Source organism: Neophocaena asiaeorientalis, unplaced genomic scaffold, assembly GCF_003031525.2.
Source record: "Neophocaena asiaeorientalis asiaeorientalis breed wild unplaced genomic scaffold, Neophocaena_asiaeorientalis_V1.1 scaffold179, whole genome shotgun sequence".
Classification (NCBI taxonomy): domain Eukaryota; kingdom Metazoa; phylum Chordata; class Mammalia; order Artiodactyla; family Phocoenidae; genus Neophocaena; species Neophocaena asiaeorientalis.
This window is the reverse complement of record NW_020172775.1, coordinates 282,560-304,122: the sequence shown is the minus strand read 5'-3', so window position 1 is coordinate 304,122 and position 21,563 is coordinate 282,560. Positions and strand designations below refer to the sequence as shown.

The window sequence follows — 21,563 nt, the reverse complement described above, 5'->3', positions numbered from 1 at the left end:
TATGATCTGAAAGACAGGTAACAAGTGTAGGTGACGATGTGGAGAAATAGGAACCCTCATACATTGCTGGTGGAAATGTAAAATGATGCAGCCTCTGTGGAAAACAGTTGGAGAAATGAAAACATATGTCCACACAAAATCTTATACAGAAATGTTCGCAGTAACATTGCTCAAAGAGGTAAGGGAGGAGCCAGGATACAGAGGTCTTTTTGCTGGAAAAACAAACAACAAAACATGTAGTCGAACATCAAAAGATTACTGCTGATCGCAAAGAACAGACACCTCAAGTTAATAACGTTAGTGCTTTTCTATGTATTGGAAGATGCAAGAGTCTGGGTTCATTGAAATTATTCCTTAGATATGTATCTTAACCATCTAGGCCAGTATCCAAAGCACAGAATGCTTCCTGTTTTTCTCCATCCTGAATTCCCCTCAGGGCTCACCGTCTGGAGTCATGCGCTGGCTGATGGCTTGCTCTTTGTCTATTGGAATGGCAGGCAACATTCCCTGTCCACAAACCACAGGGCGGTCTGCGGGACCCCCCAGTAGTTGTTTTGTATTCGGTGTCTCACTGGCTCACTCACGCATTCCCCATACCTGACGTGCCAGGAGATAGGGACACAGAGACGTGGACATGTACTAATGGGGCTCCTGGCCCGGGCGGGGCAGGGGGGCTCTGAACAAAGTCACAGGCAAAAGCCACACAAGGGATGTGCTGCCTGGTGGCGGGGGGGGGGGGCCGAGGGGGCCACGGGCCTCTGACTTGCTCAGGGAGTCACCCTGGAGCTGATGCTGAGGACAGGAAACGAGAACAAGCTGGGCTGTCTAAGGAACCGGAAGGAGGTAGGTTCGGTCACTGCAAGCTGCCTGGGGGATGACGACGAGAAATGAGCCTGGAAAGGTGGGCCATTGTGGGGAAGTGCAGGGGCTTCGAGGCTGGGCTTGAGGTTGGTTCTTACCTTGGTGGCCACAGGGAAGCCCTGAGCAAAGTTGTACAGGAAGTGAAAGGCCCCCGCCTGTGACTGTGACGGGAACAAGCTCGTGGCTCCCAGCAGGCATTTCCCCAACGACGTCTGGATTGAGCAAGGGCTGCCCAGTTCCCACGCTGCCTTTGCCTCGAGTTGCTTCTTCAGATGGGACCCAATCCTCCTGTTGTCTCCCAATACTCAAGGGGGCTTTATATTCCACACGTCTTGGTGTCCGCTGAAAGGGATGGATGGACTTCCACCACGCTGTCCTTATCTGCTACATCTAATATTTCCATCCTGAACAGTGAATGGCTTCCAGCTGGCCTTGGGCAAGCAGTTTAACCTCTCAGAATCTCAGCTCTAAGTGGGGACAGAAGTGGCTGCATCCCAGGGCCGCTGACAGGATGAGATGGGACAACACTTGCAAAGTGCTCACAGTGTGGAAGCCTCACACCGGCATCACCGTCGCAGCTGATTTCAACAAAGCCTTCATGCTGAAGCTGAGGAGCGACACAGTTTTTAAAGAGCTGGACTTGGTGACACCACGTTTCAGCACACAGAGCTTCCTTTTTTTGGGGGTGGGGTGGGAAACAGAAAACCACATGGCCCGAGTTAAGGCAAGGCACAAAGGACTAAAAAAAAAAATACCTTTTTTAAAAATAGTTTCTTTTCTTGTTTGTTTTTTTAATTACACTTTTCCCTTGGCGAAAACTTTGAAATGAGCTGTTCCAGGCCTGCTGAGAGGAAGACCATTCACACCTGTGGATCTTTCCTACCAGAGAGTGGGCACCCGTGGGAACCTGCACATGGGGGAGGATTGGGGGTGGCCGTGACTCCTCTTGAAGTTCACGGAGAAGCATCTCCAGAGGACAGGTCCCAGGCCCATGCCCAGCTTTCTCGTGACCCTGCGTGGAGAAGTGCATGAAGTGCAACAGCGGCTGCTCTGTACCTGCCCCAAGTTCCTGACGCTCCCAGGGCCCTCGCAGGCTCGGGGGACAACACACCCAGGACGGACAGGTCTCCGCCGCATCTGGCACGTCCGCAGTTCACTGATGCATGAGAACCAAACGATCACGGAGGGTTTTCTGACACCCGCTGCGTTCGCGTGGTCTCCCCCTGAGCCCCCCCCCAAGGGACCCGCTCTGGCGGAAGGCCCCGCCGCACTCCCCGCACGCGTAGGGCCGCTCGTCCATGTGCGCCCTCAGGTGCTTGGCTAGGGTCCAGCTTTGCGTGCACTCGGTGCAGGCAAAGGGCCACTCACCCCTGTGGATGCGCCGGTGCCGGGCCCGGGACGAGCTCTCGCTGAAGGCGCGCCCGCACTCCAGGCACGGGAACAGCTTCTCACCCGCGTGGGTCCTCTGGACCTTCCCACGCTCCTTGCACGCGTGGGGCTTCCGTCTGCCGGGACTCGGCGGACAGCCCACGAGGCACGCGTTCTCGCCAAACGCACCTCCCCACCCACCTCGCGCCGGCGCGTCCTCCCCAGCTTCGACTCCTTCGGAGACTGTGGTCTGGAAAAGAGCCGAAGGCTTCCACGCACACGCCCTCTCCCGGATCCAGGGCTGAAATGCACGCGACGCCCTCTTGGCGAACATGGTTCGCGGGAGCTTGCGTCCGTACCGGCGTGTCCTGATGCTCGGTGAGGAAGGGCAGCCAGGGAAAACCTCCTGCGAGGCTCCGCTCGGGGCTCTGCTCCCGCCGGCTGCGCGTCCCCGCTGCCGCCTGGCCTCTGTGCTCTGTGACTTCACGATGGTGTGTGCCCTGGCAGCCCCCGCGTCACCTGCCCTGGAACCGGAGCATCACCTGCCCTGGAGCCTGCCCTTTGTCGGGAGCTCGGGACCCAGGCTCTGATTCTGAAATGTAAGCAAGAAACGTGCTCAAGCCGCGACCTGAACGTGCACTGCCAATCTGCGCGGGGACAGAGCCCCAGCGGCCTGACTTGGACAACAGAACGAGCTGCTGGCCCGGACCTGCGGCCTCGAGCAGAGGCTCCTGCATCTGAGGAAGGGCACCCACCGCAGAGCACGTACCAAAATTCCAGACTCCCAGGAGGAACGCAGGTGCTCAGTATAAACCATGCTGTTGGTACCCACGGTTCAGGCGCAGTGAGCCGCTGTTACCATTTAGGGAGTGGTGAGAACCCCACGCTCCCGAAATCCAAGTTCAGACACCAGCCAAAGGCCAGCCTCGCATCAGGCCCTTCCAAGGACAGCAGCCTCAGACCTGCTGTGTTAACCTTTCTCTGCACAGCGAGGAAGGAAAACGGTAGAAGGGGAACAGAGAAAGGCACGGGCCAAGGCCACCGAGAGCCATCCCCTTGGTCAGATGCCATGAGGGGCACAGCCGCGCCCTCAGCGGACCAGGGCCTGGCCAGCAGAGTGGAGAACAGGCACTCAAACAAAAACTTGTATGTATGTGAATGTTCCCAACAGCCAAAACGTGGAAACAGCCCAACTCTCTGTCAACTGAAGACTGTATGAATAAAATGTGGTCTATCCATGTGATGGAGTATTATTCAGCCACAAAAAATAAAGGGCTGATAATGTGCTACGATGTTGATGAACTTTGAAGGCATTACGCTAAGCGAACGAAGCCAGATACAAAAATTCCACAGAGGCACAAAGCTGATTAGTGATTGTCAGGGGCTGGGGGGACTGACTGCTTAATGAGTAAGGGGTTTGGCTCTTTTCTGTTGGGTGTACACGCCACCTCCTTGCCCCAGGAGGAGAAATAAACTCATCTGAAACATGGTGACTATAGTTATAATACTACATCGTATACTTGAAATGTCCTAAGACAGTTTATCTTAAGTGTTCTCACTATGGTGAAAAACGGTAACTCTGGGCTTCCCTGGTGGTGCAGTGGTTAAGAATCCGCCTGCCAATGCAGGAGAAACGGGTTCGAGCTCTGGTCTGGGAAGATCCCACATGCCGCGGAGCAACTAAGCCCAGGCGCCACAACTACTGAGCCTGTGCCCTAGAGCCTTCGAGCCTCAGCTACTGAAGCCCGCGCGCCTAGAGCCCGTGCTCCGCTACAACAGAAGCCACCTCAGTGAGAACCTGCGCACGGCAACGAAGACCCAACGCAGCCATAAATAAAACAATAAATAAATTTATAAAAAAAAAACACGGTAACTCTGAATCAATAGCTTGATTGCCGTAATCATTTCACAATGTATACGTATGTCAAAATACAACCTTGTACACCTTAAATATATATAACCTTTATTTGTCAATTACACCTCAGTAAAGCTGGGAGAGAAAAAACGAAATCTAATTTAAAAAATGATTAGATAGAGACCTTCCTTCACTTACCTGGACCTCTTGGGACGTCTCTCTCCACAGTCCACGGGTCTTCCCACTGCTCCAGCTTGGAGATCACGTCCGGTTTGGAATCAGGAAGTCCTGTCTACGGTGACAAAGGAGGAGGGGGTTGCTACAAGTCAGTCAGGCCCCAAGAGGCTCAACAGTAGTGCAGTGTGTGCCCTGAGGCATGGGAAAGCCCTCTCCCTGGTGATTCAGGGAGTACAAAGGGGACCCAGCTGGGGACACAGAGCAAGGACACATCTGGGTGTGAGTGACCAGGCATGAGGCAGGGGATGAACACACACACACACACACACACACACACACACACACTCACACACAGCATCCTCTGCGTTGGGCCCAGCAACCCCCATTCCTCCCTTGTGAAGTCCATGGCCACGTCCTTGAATGTCACTGGCTCTGAAACATCCCACACACATTGGCTCAGCCAGGGGCTATGTCTGACAGGGGTCAGTCCCATGGGAAACAGCAGGATGTGAACACCCTGTTGTCATGGGGGAGGGAGTGGGGGGGACTCACGCTGAGTGGCCCAAGCCAAGAGTTGGCGCTGTTATCACCTTGATACTGGGTGCTGTGATTCCAGTTGAATATTTGTGTCTCTCCCAAAGTCCTATGTTAAAGCCTTAACCCCCAAAGTGAAGGTATTTGGAGGTGGGGCCGCTGGGGGTGATTAGTTTTAGATGTGGTCATGAGCCTGGGTGTTGGCTGGTAAACAGTGTGGCCACAGAGAACCCCATGTCCCAGATCTTCCCAGGGTCAGGGTTTCTCCCAAGGTGCCCTCGATTAGTGACAGAGTCACTGAGCTCCACCCTGGGGTGAAGAGAGGAGGAGGTTGGCCCTGCCCCAGGACCCACCCTCCCTGGGGGCTGCAGCTCCAGTTCAGCTCGCAGGTGAAGTGGTGCAGAAGCAGGAGCGGAAACGGGTGTGCCTGCTGAGAACATAGGCATTTTGGAGACTCACGCGGACAGCACCTGACGGGAATGTGGTGTCCTGGGCCTCAGGCTTATGGCCCTTGATCCTCCCCTGAGAGGGAGGAGCTGGGGGAGGGCAGGGGAGGGGCTTGAGGTAGGCCAGATCTGCCCTCAGACCCCAGGGACCGCAGCCCCAAAGTCCCCTCACCCAGAAGCCCTGCCAGCCAGTGGCCCCTTTCCCAGGGACCCTGGCCCTCCCCGACAGACCCTCCCACAGGCGTTTGCTCCTGTGCTGCCTGCCCTCGGCCTGCTCCCTCCTGTTCGCCCTCCAGGGCTCGCAGAACCACAGCCCCCAATGTTTGCTACGTGCCAGGCGTGCTGTGGGAACCTTCCATCAGCTTGCTTGATCCTCACTCTGCCCCTACGAGTGAGGCAACACTACCTGACCCATTTGACAGGAAGGAAACTGAGGCATCAAGAGGGGAAGACGCCTGCGTTCACATGGACAGACGGGGTGATCTGTGCCCCTGGAATTAGTCTGGGGATGTGGCACACCACCTCGGCTCTGGTGCAGGGGTCTGCACAGCCACCATGGATCCAGGGTGACCCGGGGAAGATGCACGCTTGGACCAGGAAGTCCTGGACCTCTGGCCCCATATCCCTGCTCCGGGCCTGTTTCCTCTCAGGTACAGCAGGGACAGTCTCCGGGAGGATGGACAGCATTATGCTGTGAAAAGTCTTTGTGAAATGAAACACAACACGGGAACAGCGCACAGGGTCTTTGCTGCCCAAGGCCACACTACCTTTACACCCTGCATCCCCGCCTGGCTCCTAGGCTGGGCAAGGGGTCATGGGGCTCAGGGATCCATAGAAAGCAGCCCTCTGATTTGATGCTTGGGGGCTGGGCCTCAGACCCTGCCTCTAAAACCGTGCCTGAGCCTAGGCTGAGTCCCTGAGCTGCAGCCCCATGCCACCCCCAGCCCGTGAGCTTCTCAAAGGCTCTCTGGGCCACACTGGCCCAGTTCCCTAATGTGCGGAAAATCAGGTACTGTCACTACCCTCTGTTATACAGGTGGGGGAAAACGGGGGCACAGAAGGGTTAAATCTAACCCTTTGCATTGTGAAGCAAATAATGGGTAGGTGGGGATTTGAAACAAGGCAGTCAGACTTGAGTCTGTGCCTTCAAAACAGTAATTTTTAAAAAGAGATATCAGGGCTCAGCTCAATGAGTTCTGAGCAATGCACACACCTGTGCAACCATCGTCCAGATCAAGCTCTAGAACCTTCTGTGAGGATGGAATTTGGCAGCCATCAGCCCCATGTGGCTCCTGAGCAGTAGGAACGCAGGTGGTGTGACTGAGAAACTAGATTTGTGATTTTTAAGTTTATTTATTTAATTCAGATTTCAATACGTACAACGTGGCTCGAAGACACCAGTTGGAAAGTTCAGCCCTGGGGCGTTTCAGCACCATGGACAGACCCCCCCCTCCTGGCTCCCTTCCAGGCAATGCCCTCCCCAGCCAGGAGGTGGTTACTGCTGGGATTTCTGACAGCGCAGGAGTTGTCCCTCTTCTTGAACTTCGTACAAAGTGAATGATATGCTGTGTAACAGTCTGAAGTCTCAGCTCCAAGCTCTCTCAGGCTTATGGGTGACAGCAGCAGAAGGCACCTTTCAGGATCCCTTGTTACAGGGACGGTTGGGGATGAAGTGGAGCTACCAGGTGGGCGAGTAGCTGCCCTGAATTCAGGTCCCGACAGAGACTCCCAGGAGGGGACGGCTGACTGAGGCCTTCTGCCCCTCCCCACAGGGGTGAGAGTGGTGAGCAGATCCCTGGGGCCCAGTGCGCCCTTCCTCCTGGTGTCATTGCTAAGCGAGGGAGGTGGGTAAGTGGAGTATGTCAGATCTAGGATCAAACCCACCTTCACCACTCCCTGATGGGTGACCTTGGGCTGCTCAAGTCCCCTGGGGCCTCAGTTTTCTATCTGTAAAATGGGGGAATAGTACCTTTTGTGGGAGGCTGTTTGTTCATTCAGTAACAAGTACTCCACGGACTGGGCACCACATCATGAAATCTACAGTCTGTGATGAATGGGAACAAGTATAAAGTGTTCAAATGTGGTAAGAGATAAAAGCGTAATGTGGGTTTGGGTGGCCAGGGAAGGCCTCTGGATGGCTAAGCTTATACCCTACTGAGTGGCCGGTGGGGTGGAGGAGGAGAATGATGGGCAAAGGGAGAGCCACAGGGGAGGCCTGGAAAACAGGTAGAAGTCAGGTCATGCAGGGCCTGGAAGGCATGGAAAGAAGTGTGGATTTGTTTCAAATCAGGGGTCAGCAAACACGGCCCCGTTGCCTGTTTTTGTATGGTCTATGAGCTAAGAATGGTTTTTACATTTTTAAGTGTCTGGCGGGGGGAAAGGTGAAAAGAAGACAAATGTTACATGAAAGTCAGATTTCAGTGTCCATCAACAAAGTCGTGGATTTTGTCAGGAAAAAAGAAAAGAGTGTGGATGTGTGCTTTCTCTCTTGTTAGATAAGAACCTATATGACATCCTTGATTTTGCCTCTTGGACTGCAAAGCTCAAAATACTTGCTATCTGGTGCTTTACAGAGAGAGTTTGCTGACCCTGCTCTGATGACTTGGGCAGTGACAGAGGGTTTAAGGGGAGGGGTGGCCTCACCATTCAGGGTTAAAGTCTTATGTGGAGAGAGGTGGAAGGGGCAAAGGGTGGCAGAGACCTGTGAGGAGGTGGTGGTCTGGGCTAGGCTGAGGAAGGCAAGGAGAAGGGCATATTTTGAGGGAGACCTGGTTTCTGAAAAATGTCCAGCCCTGTGACCACCACCCTGCCGTCTGCCTCACCTGGTGCCTCGGGCTCCATCAACTGCTCGGTCTCTGGACTGCTTGGCCTCACCAGATACATGACAGTCGTCTTAGTCTCAGGCTGAGGAGCCAGGTTGTAGGTGACGCTGGCAGGGATGGATTCCTGTCCCCAGAGTCTACTTCTCACACAGCAGTGGGGCTCCAAGCTTCTGGCTTGAACCTTGGGGCCCAGGGCTGGGATTCTCGTAAATGAAGTACTGCTGGCTGAGCACAGGGCAGGGAGTGGGTGTGGCCACAGCCATACACATGGGCTCCCCTGGGACAGACCAACTGCCTCAGTGCCCCGAACTGAGAACGTATGTCCACACACAAACCTGTGTGTGAATGTTCACAGCAGTGATGCTTGAGTAAACAAACTGGTCTATTTCCATACGATGGAATATTATTCAACTACAAAAATGAAGTACTGATACACGACACAACATGAATGAACTTGGAAAACATTACTTTCAGTGAGAAAAGCACACACACAAAAGCACATATTGTAGGACCCCATGTATATGAAATGTCCAGAACAGAGACAGAAGGTAGATTAACGGTTGCCAGGGGCTGGGGAGGAGGTGAACGGGGGAGTGGTGGCTACGGGTTCAGGGCGTATAGGCACACACCTGAGGTCACACCTGCATACACAGGCGGTGTCACACATGCGGGGTCGGGCTCGGATGCACACCTGAGGTCTCAACTGCCAGCACAGGTCGCTCCCCACCCCCACCCCCTGGCGCGCATCACTTTTTACAGGGCCAGGAACAGTTTCCTGTGTCCTTTTAGATATGCAACGTATGTACTTTTTGTCCTCTTCCTCCTCACACATACACATGTATAAGTATTAATGGAAGAAATTTTCATGTATTGAGGTACGCGGAAGTCATTCTGGCTTGTACACGATTTAACTTTACTTTTATGCTAACTAAAACTTAAAAGCCTGTTTGCAGCCTATCACACACACATTGTATATCTGCTTTAATCATTACAGAAAAGGGTGCACTGACCAGAAGTAAAGAATGTCCATGTTAAAAATAAAGATTAAATGCCTTCCTTCCTGGGACAGCAATGCCCATCCTCCTTCAATGATAAGGCTCCCTTCCCAGGTGCCAAGGCCATACTGACTGACTGACTTTTGTTTGTTTGTTTAAATTTATTTATTTATTTTTGGCTGCGTTGGGTCTTCGCTGCTGCACCCGGGCTTTCTCTAGCTGCGGCGAGTGGGAGCTACTCTTCGTCAGGGTGCGCAGCCTTCTCATTGCGGTGACTTCTCTTGTTGTGGAGCATGGGCTCTAGGCGCGCGGGCTTCAGTAGTTGTGGCTCATGGGCTTAGTTGGTCCACAGTATGTGGGATCTTCCCGGACCAGGGCTCGAACCCGTGTCCCGTGCATTGGCAGGTGGATTCTTAACCACTGCGCCACCAGGGAAGCCCTATTTTTGTTTTTTGAAACCTTGAAGGAAGGTATCCTTGACTTGTCTGATGCTCTTTGTTCTGAGAAGATACAAAACTGCACTGAAAACCATGCTTCAGTGGAGCAGTTCCTCAGAGTTATCTGACATGCTGTCTTCCAGGCTATAGTCCTCAGTTTGGCTCAAATAAAACTTTCTTCTATTCCTACTATAGATTGGTTTATTGATGGGAAATGTACGTGCTACAACTAGCTTGCAGGAAACTTTATGGAGTCTATGCTGTTTTCCACTCAATTGGTCCTGTTAGCTCAACACACACGTGTGCATATACACAGAACAGGTGTGGCCAAGACACACAGTCATGGGGACATTTAACTGGGGGGAGACATACAATGAACAATGAAACAAATGAACAAACTTAGTTTAATTTTAAAGAATTAAGGTTTTGTTTAAATTTATTTTTTGAACTGGTAATACTTTTACATGTTTCAAAATTCCAAAAATATCAAGATATAGAGTGAAAATTATTCATCCTTTTTCCCTCACTTCTCCTCTCCAAGAGCAAGTAGTATATATAGTAGTATGTATGTTCACTCTGTACCCTTCAGATATAGAGTGTGTGTGTGTGTGTGTGTGTGTGCGCGTAAGCAATGGCTTCTTCTTTACACAAATGGAAACACACCATACAAACTGTTTATACCTTTTCACTTAACAATCTTGGTGCTCTTTTCCACAGTTCATAAAGACAGTCCCCATTTTAAGGGCTGTGTAAAAGCCAGCCAGTCCACCATAAATCACTTAGCCAGTTCCATGTGGTGGACACTGAGGTTGTTTCCAAATTTTCACTTTTGAGATCAATACCATGGTTAAAACTACATACAGTTTGCACGGGTACAAATATATCTGTAGGATTCATTATCAGCAACTGGTTTGCTGAGACAAAGTGTTTGTAATTTAGATAGCAACCAACAAAGTGCCCTTCGCAGAGGCTGTATCAATTCATACTCCTTCAGAAATGTGTATGAATCCCTCCTCCCCCTTTTGCATAAAAGTCAAGGCTGGTAAGATGCTGGGTGGAGGTCACATTGTTACAATCCTCCTGAAAGGTAATTTAAAAAGCTATATGAAATCCATTTTCAGAGGAAAATGTTCAAGATAGAGAAAGAAGTACATGTTACAAGAGAAACAGAAGGGATTCTAATTTTCTAAACACAAGATAACTACTCATAAATATTTTTGTTGTGTGTATAAGATTTAATGTTCACTCTATGTATACACACATGTATATTTCAAGAAAAAATTACAAGGAAAATTAACAAAATCTTAGGTAATGACCATCTCTGGAAGGTGGAAGTATGAGGAATTAAATTTTAAATAAGCCTCCATACTTATGTGTATTTTACTTTTGTGCATTTTACAGGTTTTGCTACAAAGAATTTGCATTACTTTGACAAACTGATAAAACCATATATTCTCCCTAGTTTATAGTAATTTCCCCTGAGGAGTTTCTTATCTGACTTGGTTTCAAAGCATCTGTAAAGAAATTAGTAGGAATATGACGCCTAGAAAACGTGACCCGAAAAGAGAAATGGAAAATTCCCAAAGATCTGCAGTGCATGGGCGAGGGCGGCAAATGGCAACAGTGACAAGCTTGTTCCAGGCTTACCTGGTGAGGCCACTGTGGCCTCAGCCCACCCAGTGTCCATTCTGAGAACTGTGGAAACATGACCCTTTGGCAGCTGCCATTTTTCGGGCCAAGGCAGAGGGAACGGGGCAATCGCAGGCCTGGATTCCAAGCTTTCCAGAGCTGTGAAGTTACCGCGGGGACTCCCCTCCTCAGAGCACACTGGCAGTGGGAGCATTCCGAGTCTGCACCCCACACCGCTGGTGGGGCCGTGAGGAGGTAAAGTCAAAAGCGGGGAGGGCTCTGGTGGCCAGGCCACTTGGTGTCATGTCACTCCCCTTCTCGTGGCCATCCTGCACCAGTGGTGGCAGTGGGAATGGAGTGGAATGAAGACAGCTGAGATGTTTAGATGGTAAAACTAACAGGATATCTATCTTCTGGCTTGAGGGATGGGGTGAGGGGTAGCAACCATCCCCGTGAAAGGGCCCAGGGGAGGAGGAACAGGTTTGGCCTGGAAAATGGCCTTTCCCTCCAGGTAGGCTGTGTTTTGGGACTTTGCAGGACATCTAGGGGAGCTGCCCAGCAGCATGCAGCTGCTGTTCTAGCCTGAAGCTCAGAGACCAAGATGTGGGAGTGAGCAGAGCATGCAATGGGCCTCCGGGACCACACCCCAGGGACCCCAACATTTAAGAGGGGAGGGGAGGGGAGGGCAAGAAGCCCCTCGAGAGGTAGAAGGGATCTGGAAGAGTGGGGTGTTCCCGAATGTCAGGGGACCAAGCATTATAGGGAAGGGGGCCTGGCCGGCAGGCTGTACTATCCAGGGGATGAAGAGGCCGAGCCGAGAGGGGCGGTGGCGGCATCTGAGCAGGAAGTGCGGAGCACTAGCGACTCCTCCAAGAAGAGGCCGGAGGCGGAGGGCTGAGGGTGCTGCCAGCTGCCTATCCGTTACCTGCTTCCCCAGACCTCCTTCTGAAGGGTGTGGTCTCAGCCACAGAGGTTAGAGAAGCTGAACACTAGCTTTCCAAGCGTCCTCGGCGTTAGACGGCGCCCTGTGACCCAGGCTTGGCCAGCGAGACATAAGGAGCACCGGCTGGAAGCTTCGGGGAAAGGCTTTTCTTTGAAACCTCACTGGAGAGACGAGCACAGGCCTGCCCTTCCCCCGTCCTCCAGTCCTGATCGTGGACGCAACTGCTGCAGCAGTCTCCCTGCGATGAGGAGGGCCCGGGGGGGAGAGAAAACACTGCCTCTGACGTAGCTGAGGCCCTGAGGACACAGCCTGATCTGTTATAAGTCATTGTTAACGGGATGCTGACTTCAAGTTCTGGCTCCAAGCTGTGCGAGCTGGCCATGGCTACTTTTGTCCTGTGCCCCATCTTCCTGCGTGTAAAATGGCACCACCTCACAGAACCGTGAGGCACTGCCTGTCTGAAAACACACCTTTTCTGAGCCATGGAAAGAGAAGGTTATTTGCTAAGAATGAAGTGGCAGGTGGTGCGGGCTAAGCCACGAGGACAGAGGTGTTGTGACAGTGAGAGCCGACAAGGGAAGTCCATGAGGACAAGCCCAGAGGACAGGTGAGCGCAGAGAAGCAAACGCGAGGCTTCGAGGGCTCTTGTGGAACCTCTGGAGATGAGCAGTGAGGCTGCCTCTGAGCGTCCTGGAGGCCAGCTCTGCTGGGATGGAAACCCCACTGCCTGTGACACCCACAGCGCCCAAAGTACAGAAATGGACACGAGAAAGTTCTGACAGGGTTCTGACACTCGACCATCACGTCTCGGCAGTGAGAGCTCTGATGCTCAGCCATTCTGACAGAGGTCTTAGAACTGCCGTTGCATCCTTCCACGATGATGCTTCTTCCATTCAACTTGGCGCTCTGCTAACCCAACATTCTGTGGTTATTTTTAGGAACAATTTCCACAAGCTGAGATGTGCCATAACCAATTTTCCTTCCTTCCAATTTTTGATGTTTATGGTGTGTGTTTAACTTCACTAGAACTCAGCTGCAGTGGAAACAGCAAACAAACAAAAAAAGGAACCATGTTGTATAACCGTAGCACACGACATAGTGTCCCGGCGGGATGGGCATTTCGCTCTTTCATTGTAGGTTAGAAAGCAGGCAGGTTTAAATCCTTGGTTTTTACATCCTTTCTGCTATGAGATACCAAGGATCACATCTCGAACACAATGTTCTTCTTTATGTCAAGAACAGCATAGACAAAGGTCACAAGGTTTTGCTTTCCTGAGGAGTAAAGTTGGAGGAAAGCAAAAAGATGATCCAGACGAAGTTTCCAATTGTGGACATGATAATGGTCATGTTAGAATGTTCTGCATCGCATACAAATAAACCATTTTCTCAGACGTCTCTCTCTCCTGGGCATTGACAGCTGAAAAGTCTTCCGAAGGTCTTCCAGCAGAGACCCCAGCAAGATGGGGAGCCGTGCTTGAGATGGGGCAGACGAACTCTGAGAACAGAACAGGGAGTCACACCATTCACACAGCCCCTCAGCACAGCCTGGTGACTTGACGCCAAATCAGAAGTCACTCCACCAGGCCAAGGAGGGTCTGATGGGCAGGCTCAGGATGGGGACAAAATTTAGGTTATCCTGTTGTTTGTTTCCCCCAACATATAAAAGACTAAAAAAGAAAAAGAAAGGAGACCTATAGATTAAAAGAGACCTAAGAAAAATATTAAGCAAATGGACCGTGTGATTTGTGTTTAGATCATGATTAGAACAAACCCAATAGAGAACAAAACAAAATTTATGAGGCAACCAGGAACATCTGAACACTAGACACTTAATAATATTAGATGTGAAAATGGTAATATAGTTTTACTCGAGATTTAATGAAATTAATCATTTTTCCTGCTTCACCCCAGACATTCTTAAATGAAACCAACGTTTTTTTTTTCCTTTACTGAAGTGCCAGGGAAGGAAGACTATGAACAAGCTCGGGACCACGTCCTTGATTCCCACTCAGGCTCTGGCAGCTTTACTCACTGAACTTGGTGAAAAAGGCAAATGACGGCTCAGAATGATTACGAAAACGGTTTCTGTCAGCGTGGGCTAACGTGATTTTATATACATATCTAAAAGTCCATGCTTTTTAGAGATATCCAGAAAAATGGATGAAATGACAAGATTTCTGAGGCTGATGTAAAAATAATCCCGTGGCAGGCAGGGGTGCCAGTGAAAATGTATTATCCATGTTTTACATGGAATGTCCAAAATAAAATGCTAAAATCTAGATTACTCAGAAAAATAAGCGGATTCTTTTCCTTCATACCAACTACGAATGCTAAGAAACAGTGAAAAAAAATTACTGAAAACCATGTCGTGCACACGCTCATGATATCGCTTGTTAAAATCAAATGTATAGGACTGTTAACACAGCCCTGATCAATCAGTTTACAGAGTCCGGGGAAAATCGGCTCTTGTGCTGGGCATGGTTTCTCCACCTCAGGGCCATGTGATTCTTTGCTGAGGGGCTGTCTGGGGCTTTACAGGAGGTTCAGCAGCATCCCTGGCCTCCCCTACTGGATGCCAGGGGCACCCCTCCCTTCCGCCAGTCATGACAACCGAAATTCGTCCAGACATCATCAGGGGTCTCCTGGGGAACAAAAGCACTCTGAGCGAGACCCTCCATCATAGGCCACACTGCTGTTCTAAGGCGATGGCTTCCAGCGGGAGCTGTGCCACCCCCCAGGGAACACCGTGGAATTTCACGGGGAATCCTCTGACATTTGATTTGGGCATGAGTGTGGCTGCCATGCATGCTCTAATGACCCTGAGGTGCAGAACCGGCCCCAAGGGACCGTGTACGTATGCGTGCAACCACCTGTCTGTAATGTATGAATTGAGACCCTGGGTCGACTCCACGTACAAACCAATTAATTCCTGCAGTTTAAATGTTATACATAAACCTTCCAGAAACGCACTGGCATTTTGTTTTGTTCAAACCTTTTCCAAGACTTAGTCACCACTTTGGGAAATCACACCCACACAGGAACGCCTCTCGTAATGTTTCCATGGTCAACACTACACCCCGTGCACCTGACGGCAACAGGCAATGCCCCAGGTCTCCGGGCACAATGGCCACAAGGTCACAGGGAGAGATACCACCAAGTCAGCACACGTTACCCTACTGTAAATTACTTTTGCTTTAATTATCCTTTACAAAATGGGGGCACGTATGGATTTTTCAACATTACACGTGTGGGGGTTACATTACCTGTCAATTCATTTCAGGGTACTGGGCTTGATAGATTGGAGAACCACTGAGCTCAGGTGTTTGGGAAGCGTCATTTCCTTAGGAAATCAGAGGGCATTTCTACCCCAGCCCCCCTTCCATAAATACACCTTGTAGGACTTACCACATTTTTGTACCTGTGGTTCAAAAGTCATCCGCAGAGTTTCTCCCCTAGGTGGATTCTCTGATGTCAAACAACACGGACGTGCCCACAGAAGGCTCTTCCACCCCAATAACGTGCACTGGGTTTTTCTCTTGCATGATTTCGTGGATGTCAAACAGGGCCAGTGCCCTGCCTGCCGGCTGCCCTGCCTTTGTCCCGGCCCCAGGGCTCTCACCCGTGGGCCCGAGCTGGTGCCGCCCGAGGTGCGGGCTCCGGCTGCAGGGCTGCGGGCGCCGCCGGCCCCGGCCTCGGGGATCCTCCCTGGTGTGCGTTATCTGGTGTCGGATGAGGTGCGAGCTCTGCGTGAAACACTTGCCGCACTGGCCGCACCTGAAGGGCCTGTCGCTGCGGGTAGCCCCCTCGCCAGGGGTCAGGGGCTCCGGCCACGCCGGCGTGGGCTCAAAGGCCAGCCTCTGGCGGCAGTCGTAGGGGCCCTCGCCGGCGTGCTTGCGCTGGTGCTGGGCCAGGGACGAGCTGTGCCGGAAGCCCTTGCCACAGCGGCTGCACTCGTAGGGTCTCTCGGCTGTGTGCGTCCTCAGATGCAGGAACAGGCACGTGGTGCGCGAGAAGGCCTTGCCGCACACGCTGCAGGTGAACGGCTTCTCCCCGGTGTGCGTGCGCCGGTGGCGGCCCAGGGACGAGTTCTGGTTGAAGGCCCGCCCGCAGTCCTGGCACGCATAGGGCTTCTCCCCGGTGTGGATCCTCCGGTGCACCGTGAGGTGCGTGCTGTGGCAGAACGACTTGCCGCAGTCCGCGCACTTGTAGGGCTTGTGGCCCGTGTGGATGCGCTCGTGCTGCACCAGCGAGGAGTTCTGGCTGAAGGCCTTGCCACACTCCTTGCACGCATACGGCCGCTCACCCGTGTGGATCCTCCGGTGCACCGTGAGGTGCGCGTTGTGGTTGAAGGACTTGCCGCAGTCCGCGCACTTGTAGGGCTTGTCCGGCACTTGGCTGCGCGCAGGCTCGGGTTCTGGTTCCAGAAGCGCCTGACCGGAAGAGTTGCTGCGGTCACTGCTGTCACGCGGCTGTCTTCCCGAGGAGCCCATGTGCTCACCGACTGCACTCGGGTTCTGCTGCGAGCTTGTAACCCATGAGTCGGGAGCACACAAACACTCTGTCCTGGAAGTCTCCGGGAGGGGATTTGGGTATGGACTCAGGACACAGTTTTCCCCAAGTCTGAGACCTTCGTGGCCTCCATCTTGAACCAGTGCTTCCTTGAGGCTGAATTCCAATTGCCTCAAATTACCCTGGTCCTTCTCGGGCCCCTGCACCCGGCCCTCATATTCCCAGTCTTCCCCCGGTGTAGCGGGACATAGAGCCTCGCCCAGGAAGCCTTCCCGCCCCTTCTCCTCAGGAAGGCCCTGCTCCTGGGGCGGTGCTCGGCCCTCAGGTCCAGACTCCCAGCCTGAAAGAAAACCCAAGAGCTGTGAGGGGCTAGTGGACACACCCTGGGCCTGTGACCTAACCTCTTGCCCCACCTCCCAATTCTGCTCTCACATTGACCCCAGTGCCCTGTCTGTAAACACAGCTTCACTCATCCATCCTTTCAACAAAAACTTCTTGAGCACCTGCCATGGGCCAGATATTGGCCTAGATCAGGAGCTGGCCAACTACAGCCCCCAAGCGACTGATGCTTTTTATGTTTTTAAAGGGCTGTAGGAAAAAAATACGTGACAGAGGTGGGCGGAATTCTGAAGCTGTCGGTGGCTGTCCAGGCAGTCATCCAGGTACTGCTATCAAGGGATTTTGCAGGTGACATTAAGTCTACTCATCAGCTGACCTTAAATCTCAAAGTAGGGAGATGATGCTGGATTAGCTGACTGGGCCCAAAGCAATCCCCTCAAGCTTTAAAAGCAGAAGGAGGTAGAAGGCAGAGGCTGGCTGGCCAGGGGGCATGAGCCAGGGAATGCGGGTGCCTCTCGAAGGGGAGAGAAGCTCTCGGCTGAGTCTGCAAGGAAACAGGAACTTCAGTCCTACGACCGCATGGAACTGGATCCTGCCCGTGTCTAGATGCGGATTCTTCCTGTGCCTCCCAGTAAGTCGGCCCCCCGATCCCCAGCCCGCCAACGCCTTGCCTTTGGCCTTGTGGGCCCCAGAGCAGATAAACCAGTCAGGTCTGACAGAACTGGGAGATAATAAACGTATGCTGTCTTAAGCCGTGTTTGTGGCAATCTGTCTCAGCGGTGACAGTTGCCCGCAAAGCCTAAAATATCTACTGTCTGGCCCTAGATGCTGGGGACAACGCAGTGACCCTCTGGAGCTGGGGAGGCAGACGCTGAACAAAGTGCAGAAGCAGCAGGCTTGGGTGGGGAACGAGTAGCTGAGTACAGAAGACCTAGGTGCGACAGGCCAGATCCCCAAGCGCAGGTGCCCTCTTGTCTGCGGACACCCTGGAGGAGCAGCATCTGGCCTGCGGATCCTCCAGAATCGCCCCTCACGCAGGCAGGGCGTGGAGTGGCGGTGGAGCACCCTCCCGCACACTCACCCCTACAGCAGCACACGCCTACCCTCTGGAAGGCAGAGTCTAGAGCCAGATTTGGCAGGGCTGTGCCCCTTCTGGAGACTGCAGGAATGGGTTTCCTTGCTGTTTCCAGCGTCTAGAGGCGCTCACGTTCCTTGGCCCTTGCCCTTGCCTCCAGAGCCAGCAGCGGAGTGCCTGCCAATCCCTCTCTGACGTCACCTGTCCTCTTCCCGCCTCTCACTAGAGGACTGTTGTGACTGCAATGGGCTGGCCCAATAATCCAATGGACGGGCGCTGGGCATCAGGACGTGGACATCCTTGGGGGCCAGGCTCCCTGTTCACCCCAGCCCTCTCCAACCTTCTCACCTGCTGCAATCCTGTCCACAGCACACTCTATGTGTTCATTCACTTACGGTCCATCTCACCACACCAGAATGTCCACAGCCAGTTCCTACAGCTGACAGGGAGCAGGTTCTCAAAAACACATGCTTCAGATGCGAGGCACTGAGGCACTGGCTGGGGGACAGGTGCCGTAGGAGCCAAGCCTGACCAGGCAGCAGGCGCCTGTCTCGCTCACCTCCAGTCCCCAAACTGGACTCCACGCACAGCACCCAGAGGGTACTTAACAAAAACACCAGCCAGTCCACAAGGACAAAAACACCAGCCAGTCCACAAGAACACTCTACAGGAATGTTTACAGCAGCACTTTTCACAAGAGCCAAAAAGTGGCAACAACCCAAATGTCCAAAAGTGTGGTCCATCCACATAATGGGATATGATTCAGCCACGGAAAGGAATGAAGTACTGACATACGCTACAACATGACTGAACCCTGAAAACAAGACGTTCACTGAAAGAAGCTAGACACATACAAACTATTAGGTATTAAAATAAGCTACAAGGATATATTGTATTGATACAACACAGGAAATTTAGCCAATATTTTATAATAACTGTAAGTGGGGTACAGCCTTTAGAAATTGTCAATCAGTATATCGTACACCTGTAGCTTATAGAATATCATCCATCAACTATACCTCAATAAAAAATAAAACAAAACAGACACAAACAGAAAAAAAGAAAAAGCTGGACACCAAAGGCCACGTACTGTAAGATTCCATTTAAATGGAATATGCAAATCCACGGACAGAAAGTGGATTAGTGGTTGCCGCGGGCTGGGAGGGATGAGGCGATACAGTGACTGCCTTTGATATTGTCATCTAAGAAGAAATATGTATTTGGTCTTCATCTCTGGTCCCCAGCACACAGCTCCTAAAAGGCTTGGGATTTCCTTAGTGAGAGGGGTCAGGAGTGTCTTTTGTTAATTGTAGTAAGTCCCCCTCAACCGTATGAGTTCAAGCTAACGAGGTGACTCGTGGTGGGCCTCTGGACAGCTTCAGGGGGAGCTTCAGCCCCTCTCCCCTGACATCTGTCTGTTCATTTGTATCTTTTATATCATCATTTACAAAAAACAGTAAATGTAAACAGTGTTTCCCTGAGGTCTGTGAGCTGTTACAGCACATTACTGAACCTGAGGGGCCGTGGGAACTCCCGATTTACAGCCAGTCGGTCAGAAGTATGGGAGGCCCTGACTTGTGGCCAGTGTCTGAAGTGGGGGCAGCCTTAAGGGACTGAGTCCTTAAGCCGTGGGGTCTGCACCAGCTCCACGGAGATAGCGTCAGAATTGGACTGAATCGTTGGGACACGCGGCTGGTGTCTGGAGGGGTGGAGAACTGGTTGTTGATGTGGAAACCCTACACGTTTGGTGTCAGGAGTGTTCTGTGGGTATAAACAAACCATGGTACTGCTAATGGACAACTTCTGGGCAGCAGAAATGTCCTGGAACTAGACGCTGCTGATGGATGCACAACCTGTGAATACACTCAAAACCACAGAATCGTACACCTTACATGGATGAATTTTATGGCATGCTTGGGACCTAGCAGCTGGAAGGGGGCTGGCCTGATGGGAGTTAGTTCAGGGCCTGGGGGTGAAGGCCAGCATTTGGGGCTGGAAGATGTCAGACAGGCTCCGTGGCCTCAGAGGAGACAGGGTACTTGTTAGTCCTGCCCCCGGGTGATGGGCCACACCCTATTGTGGAGGTACCGGGGCTTCCCTACACATGGTGTCAGAGGCTTTCAGGTGGGAGGCTGGGCTGCAGGTACAGCTGGTTACGTATCCCGTGGCCAGAGCCCACTTCTTTCAGAAAGTAGTCAGGGTACCAACGCACCAGCCCCAGGGAAGGGATGGATAAGCCAGTGATGACAATCTAGACTCCCTCCTTCCAGCTTCCCCAGCAGCTGGGCTGAGCCCCTCCTGACCAAGGAGACCTCAACGGACAACATCTGGAATTCTGATAAAAGGGGACAAATGTGATTGGCGCCATTCTTCCCAGCTCCTCCTGCCCCTGTCTGGAGCACAGATGTGACGGCCAAAGCTGCTGCAGCCACACTGAGCCCCAAGGAAAGGCCAGGAGAATCAGAACCATCAGCCCTGGCGTTCCTGGAATGCCAAGCCAGCACCAGCAATGGCCACCTCTGGGCTCCTGCTTTGTGAGAAAAATGCTGCTCTCTTGCTTTGAGGAGCTCTAGCCCAGTTGTCAGGTACCTACGGCTGAACACAATCCTGTTCCCGAGAGAACAGACGGGTGTAGGGAAGAGGTTTACAGGCTGTGGACGTGCAAGAATGCAGCGGAGAAGACGAAGGGCAAGTTCACACATCAGAAACGACCCTGTGGTAAGGGCACGCTGGGAAGGTTGCTGAGAGAGGGAAGAAGTGGTGCATTCTGACCCCTCGAGGAGAGGCGGGAGGTCTCTGAGCTCAGAGAAAAGGGAGCACAGGTGAGGAGGCCTCAGAGCACCGGGAGCGCCCCAGGCAGGGGACGGGAGGACAGGGCCCAGACTGCCCGTGCAGAAAAGAGCTACAGGGCCGGCCCAAGGCTGCCATCCTAAGAGGGCCAGCTTTCAAGGCTGGTCTCTGGCTGGGTCTGGGAACTTGGATTTGGGGAGGGTTGCCACAAACCTAACCGGTCAGAGGCTCACTGTGCCCAAACTCTGTGACAACAATATGGTTTAGGGCGAACACCTGCTTTCTCCTGGGAGCCTGGAGTCTTGGTCTGTGCCAGGTAGGGGGTGCCCACGTGACCAGCCCCCAATAAACCCCCTGGCACAGAGCCTATAGTGAGCCTCCCTGGCAGCCAACACTTCTCCCCTGTTGTCACAACTCACTGCCCGTCCAGGGAGGGATTCTGAAGCTGGCCATCTGGCCCCCTCTGGATTCGGCCCCACTGGCCTCTGCCCTTTGCTGACTTTCCTCTGTATCCTTTCTCGGGGATCCCGACACGCCACCCCTTCCAAGCAGCACAACTGCTCCTGTCAGGGGTTCCCACTTGGCAGGTTCTCACCTGGACAGCGGCCCTGGGAAATTCCTCTCTCTGCCACCCATAGCTCAGCCCCTTGCTCCAGCTGGGAGATGACTTCGGGTTTGGGAAGCTCAGGCCCTGGAAACAGAGAAAGACAAAGGAGGTGGGAGCCTGCTCTGGAGAAAAAGAACCAGCCCAGGCTCCAGCCCTAGACTCCTGACCGTCAGGAC

General features: G+C 52.5%; 2 protein-coding genes across 3 annotated transcripts in view; both read right to left on the bottom strand.

Moving 5' to 3' along the window:
- Nucleotides 1–757: 757 nt before the first annotated feature.
- LOC112396925 (zinc finger protein 3 homolog) lies at nt 758–8,768 on the bottom strand. The gene is made up of 3 exons (XM_024740909.1): nt 8,064–8,768; nt 4,283–4,376; nt 758–2,821 (listed from the first exon to the last, which is right to left on the bottom strand). The coding sequence occupies exon 3, from the start codon at nt 2,561–2,563 to the stop codon at nt 2,015–2,017; it is 549 nt and encodes a 182-aa protein (XP_024596677.1). The 5' UTR covers nt 2,564–2,821; nt 4,283–4,376; nt 8,064–8,768; the 3' UTR covers nt 758–2,014.
- A 6,478-nt stretch (nt 8,769–15,246) lies between these two features.
- The window catches only part of LOC112396909 (neurotrophin receptor-interacting factor homolog), a 71,222-nt gene continuing 64,905 nt past the window's right edge, over nt 15,247–21,563 (bottom strand). The window contains exons 3-4 of one of the 2 annotated variants that reach the window (XM_024740881.1): nt 21,376–21,471; nt 15,247–16,916 (exon numbers count right to left, since the gene is read on the bottom strand). In XM_024740881.1, the coding sequence (XP_024596649.1) occupies nt 15,520–16,916; nt 21,376–21,471 (1,493 nt within the window). In that variant the 3' untranslated portion in view covers nt 15,247–15,519. The remainder of the gene's footprint in view (nt 16,917–21,375; nt 21,472–21,563) is intronic. The other variant, XM_024740879.1, reaches the window with a different exon arrangement.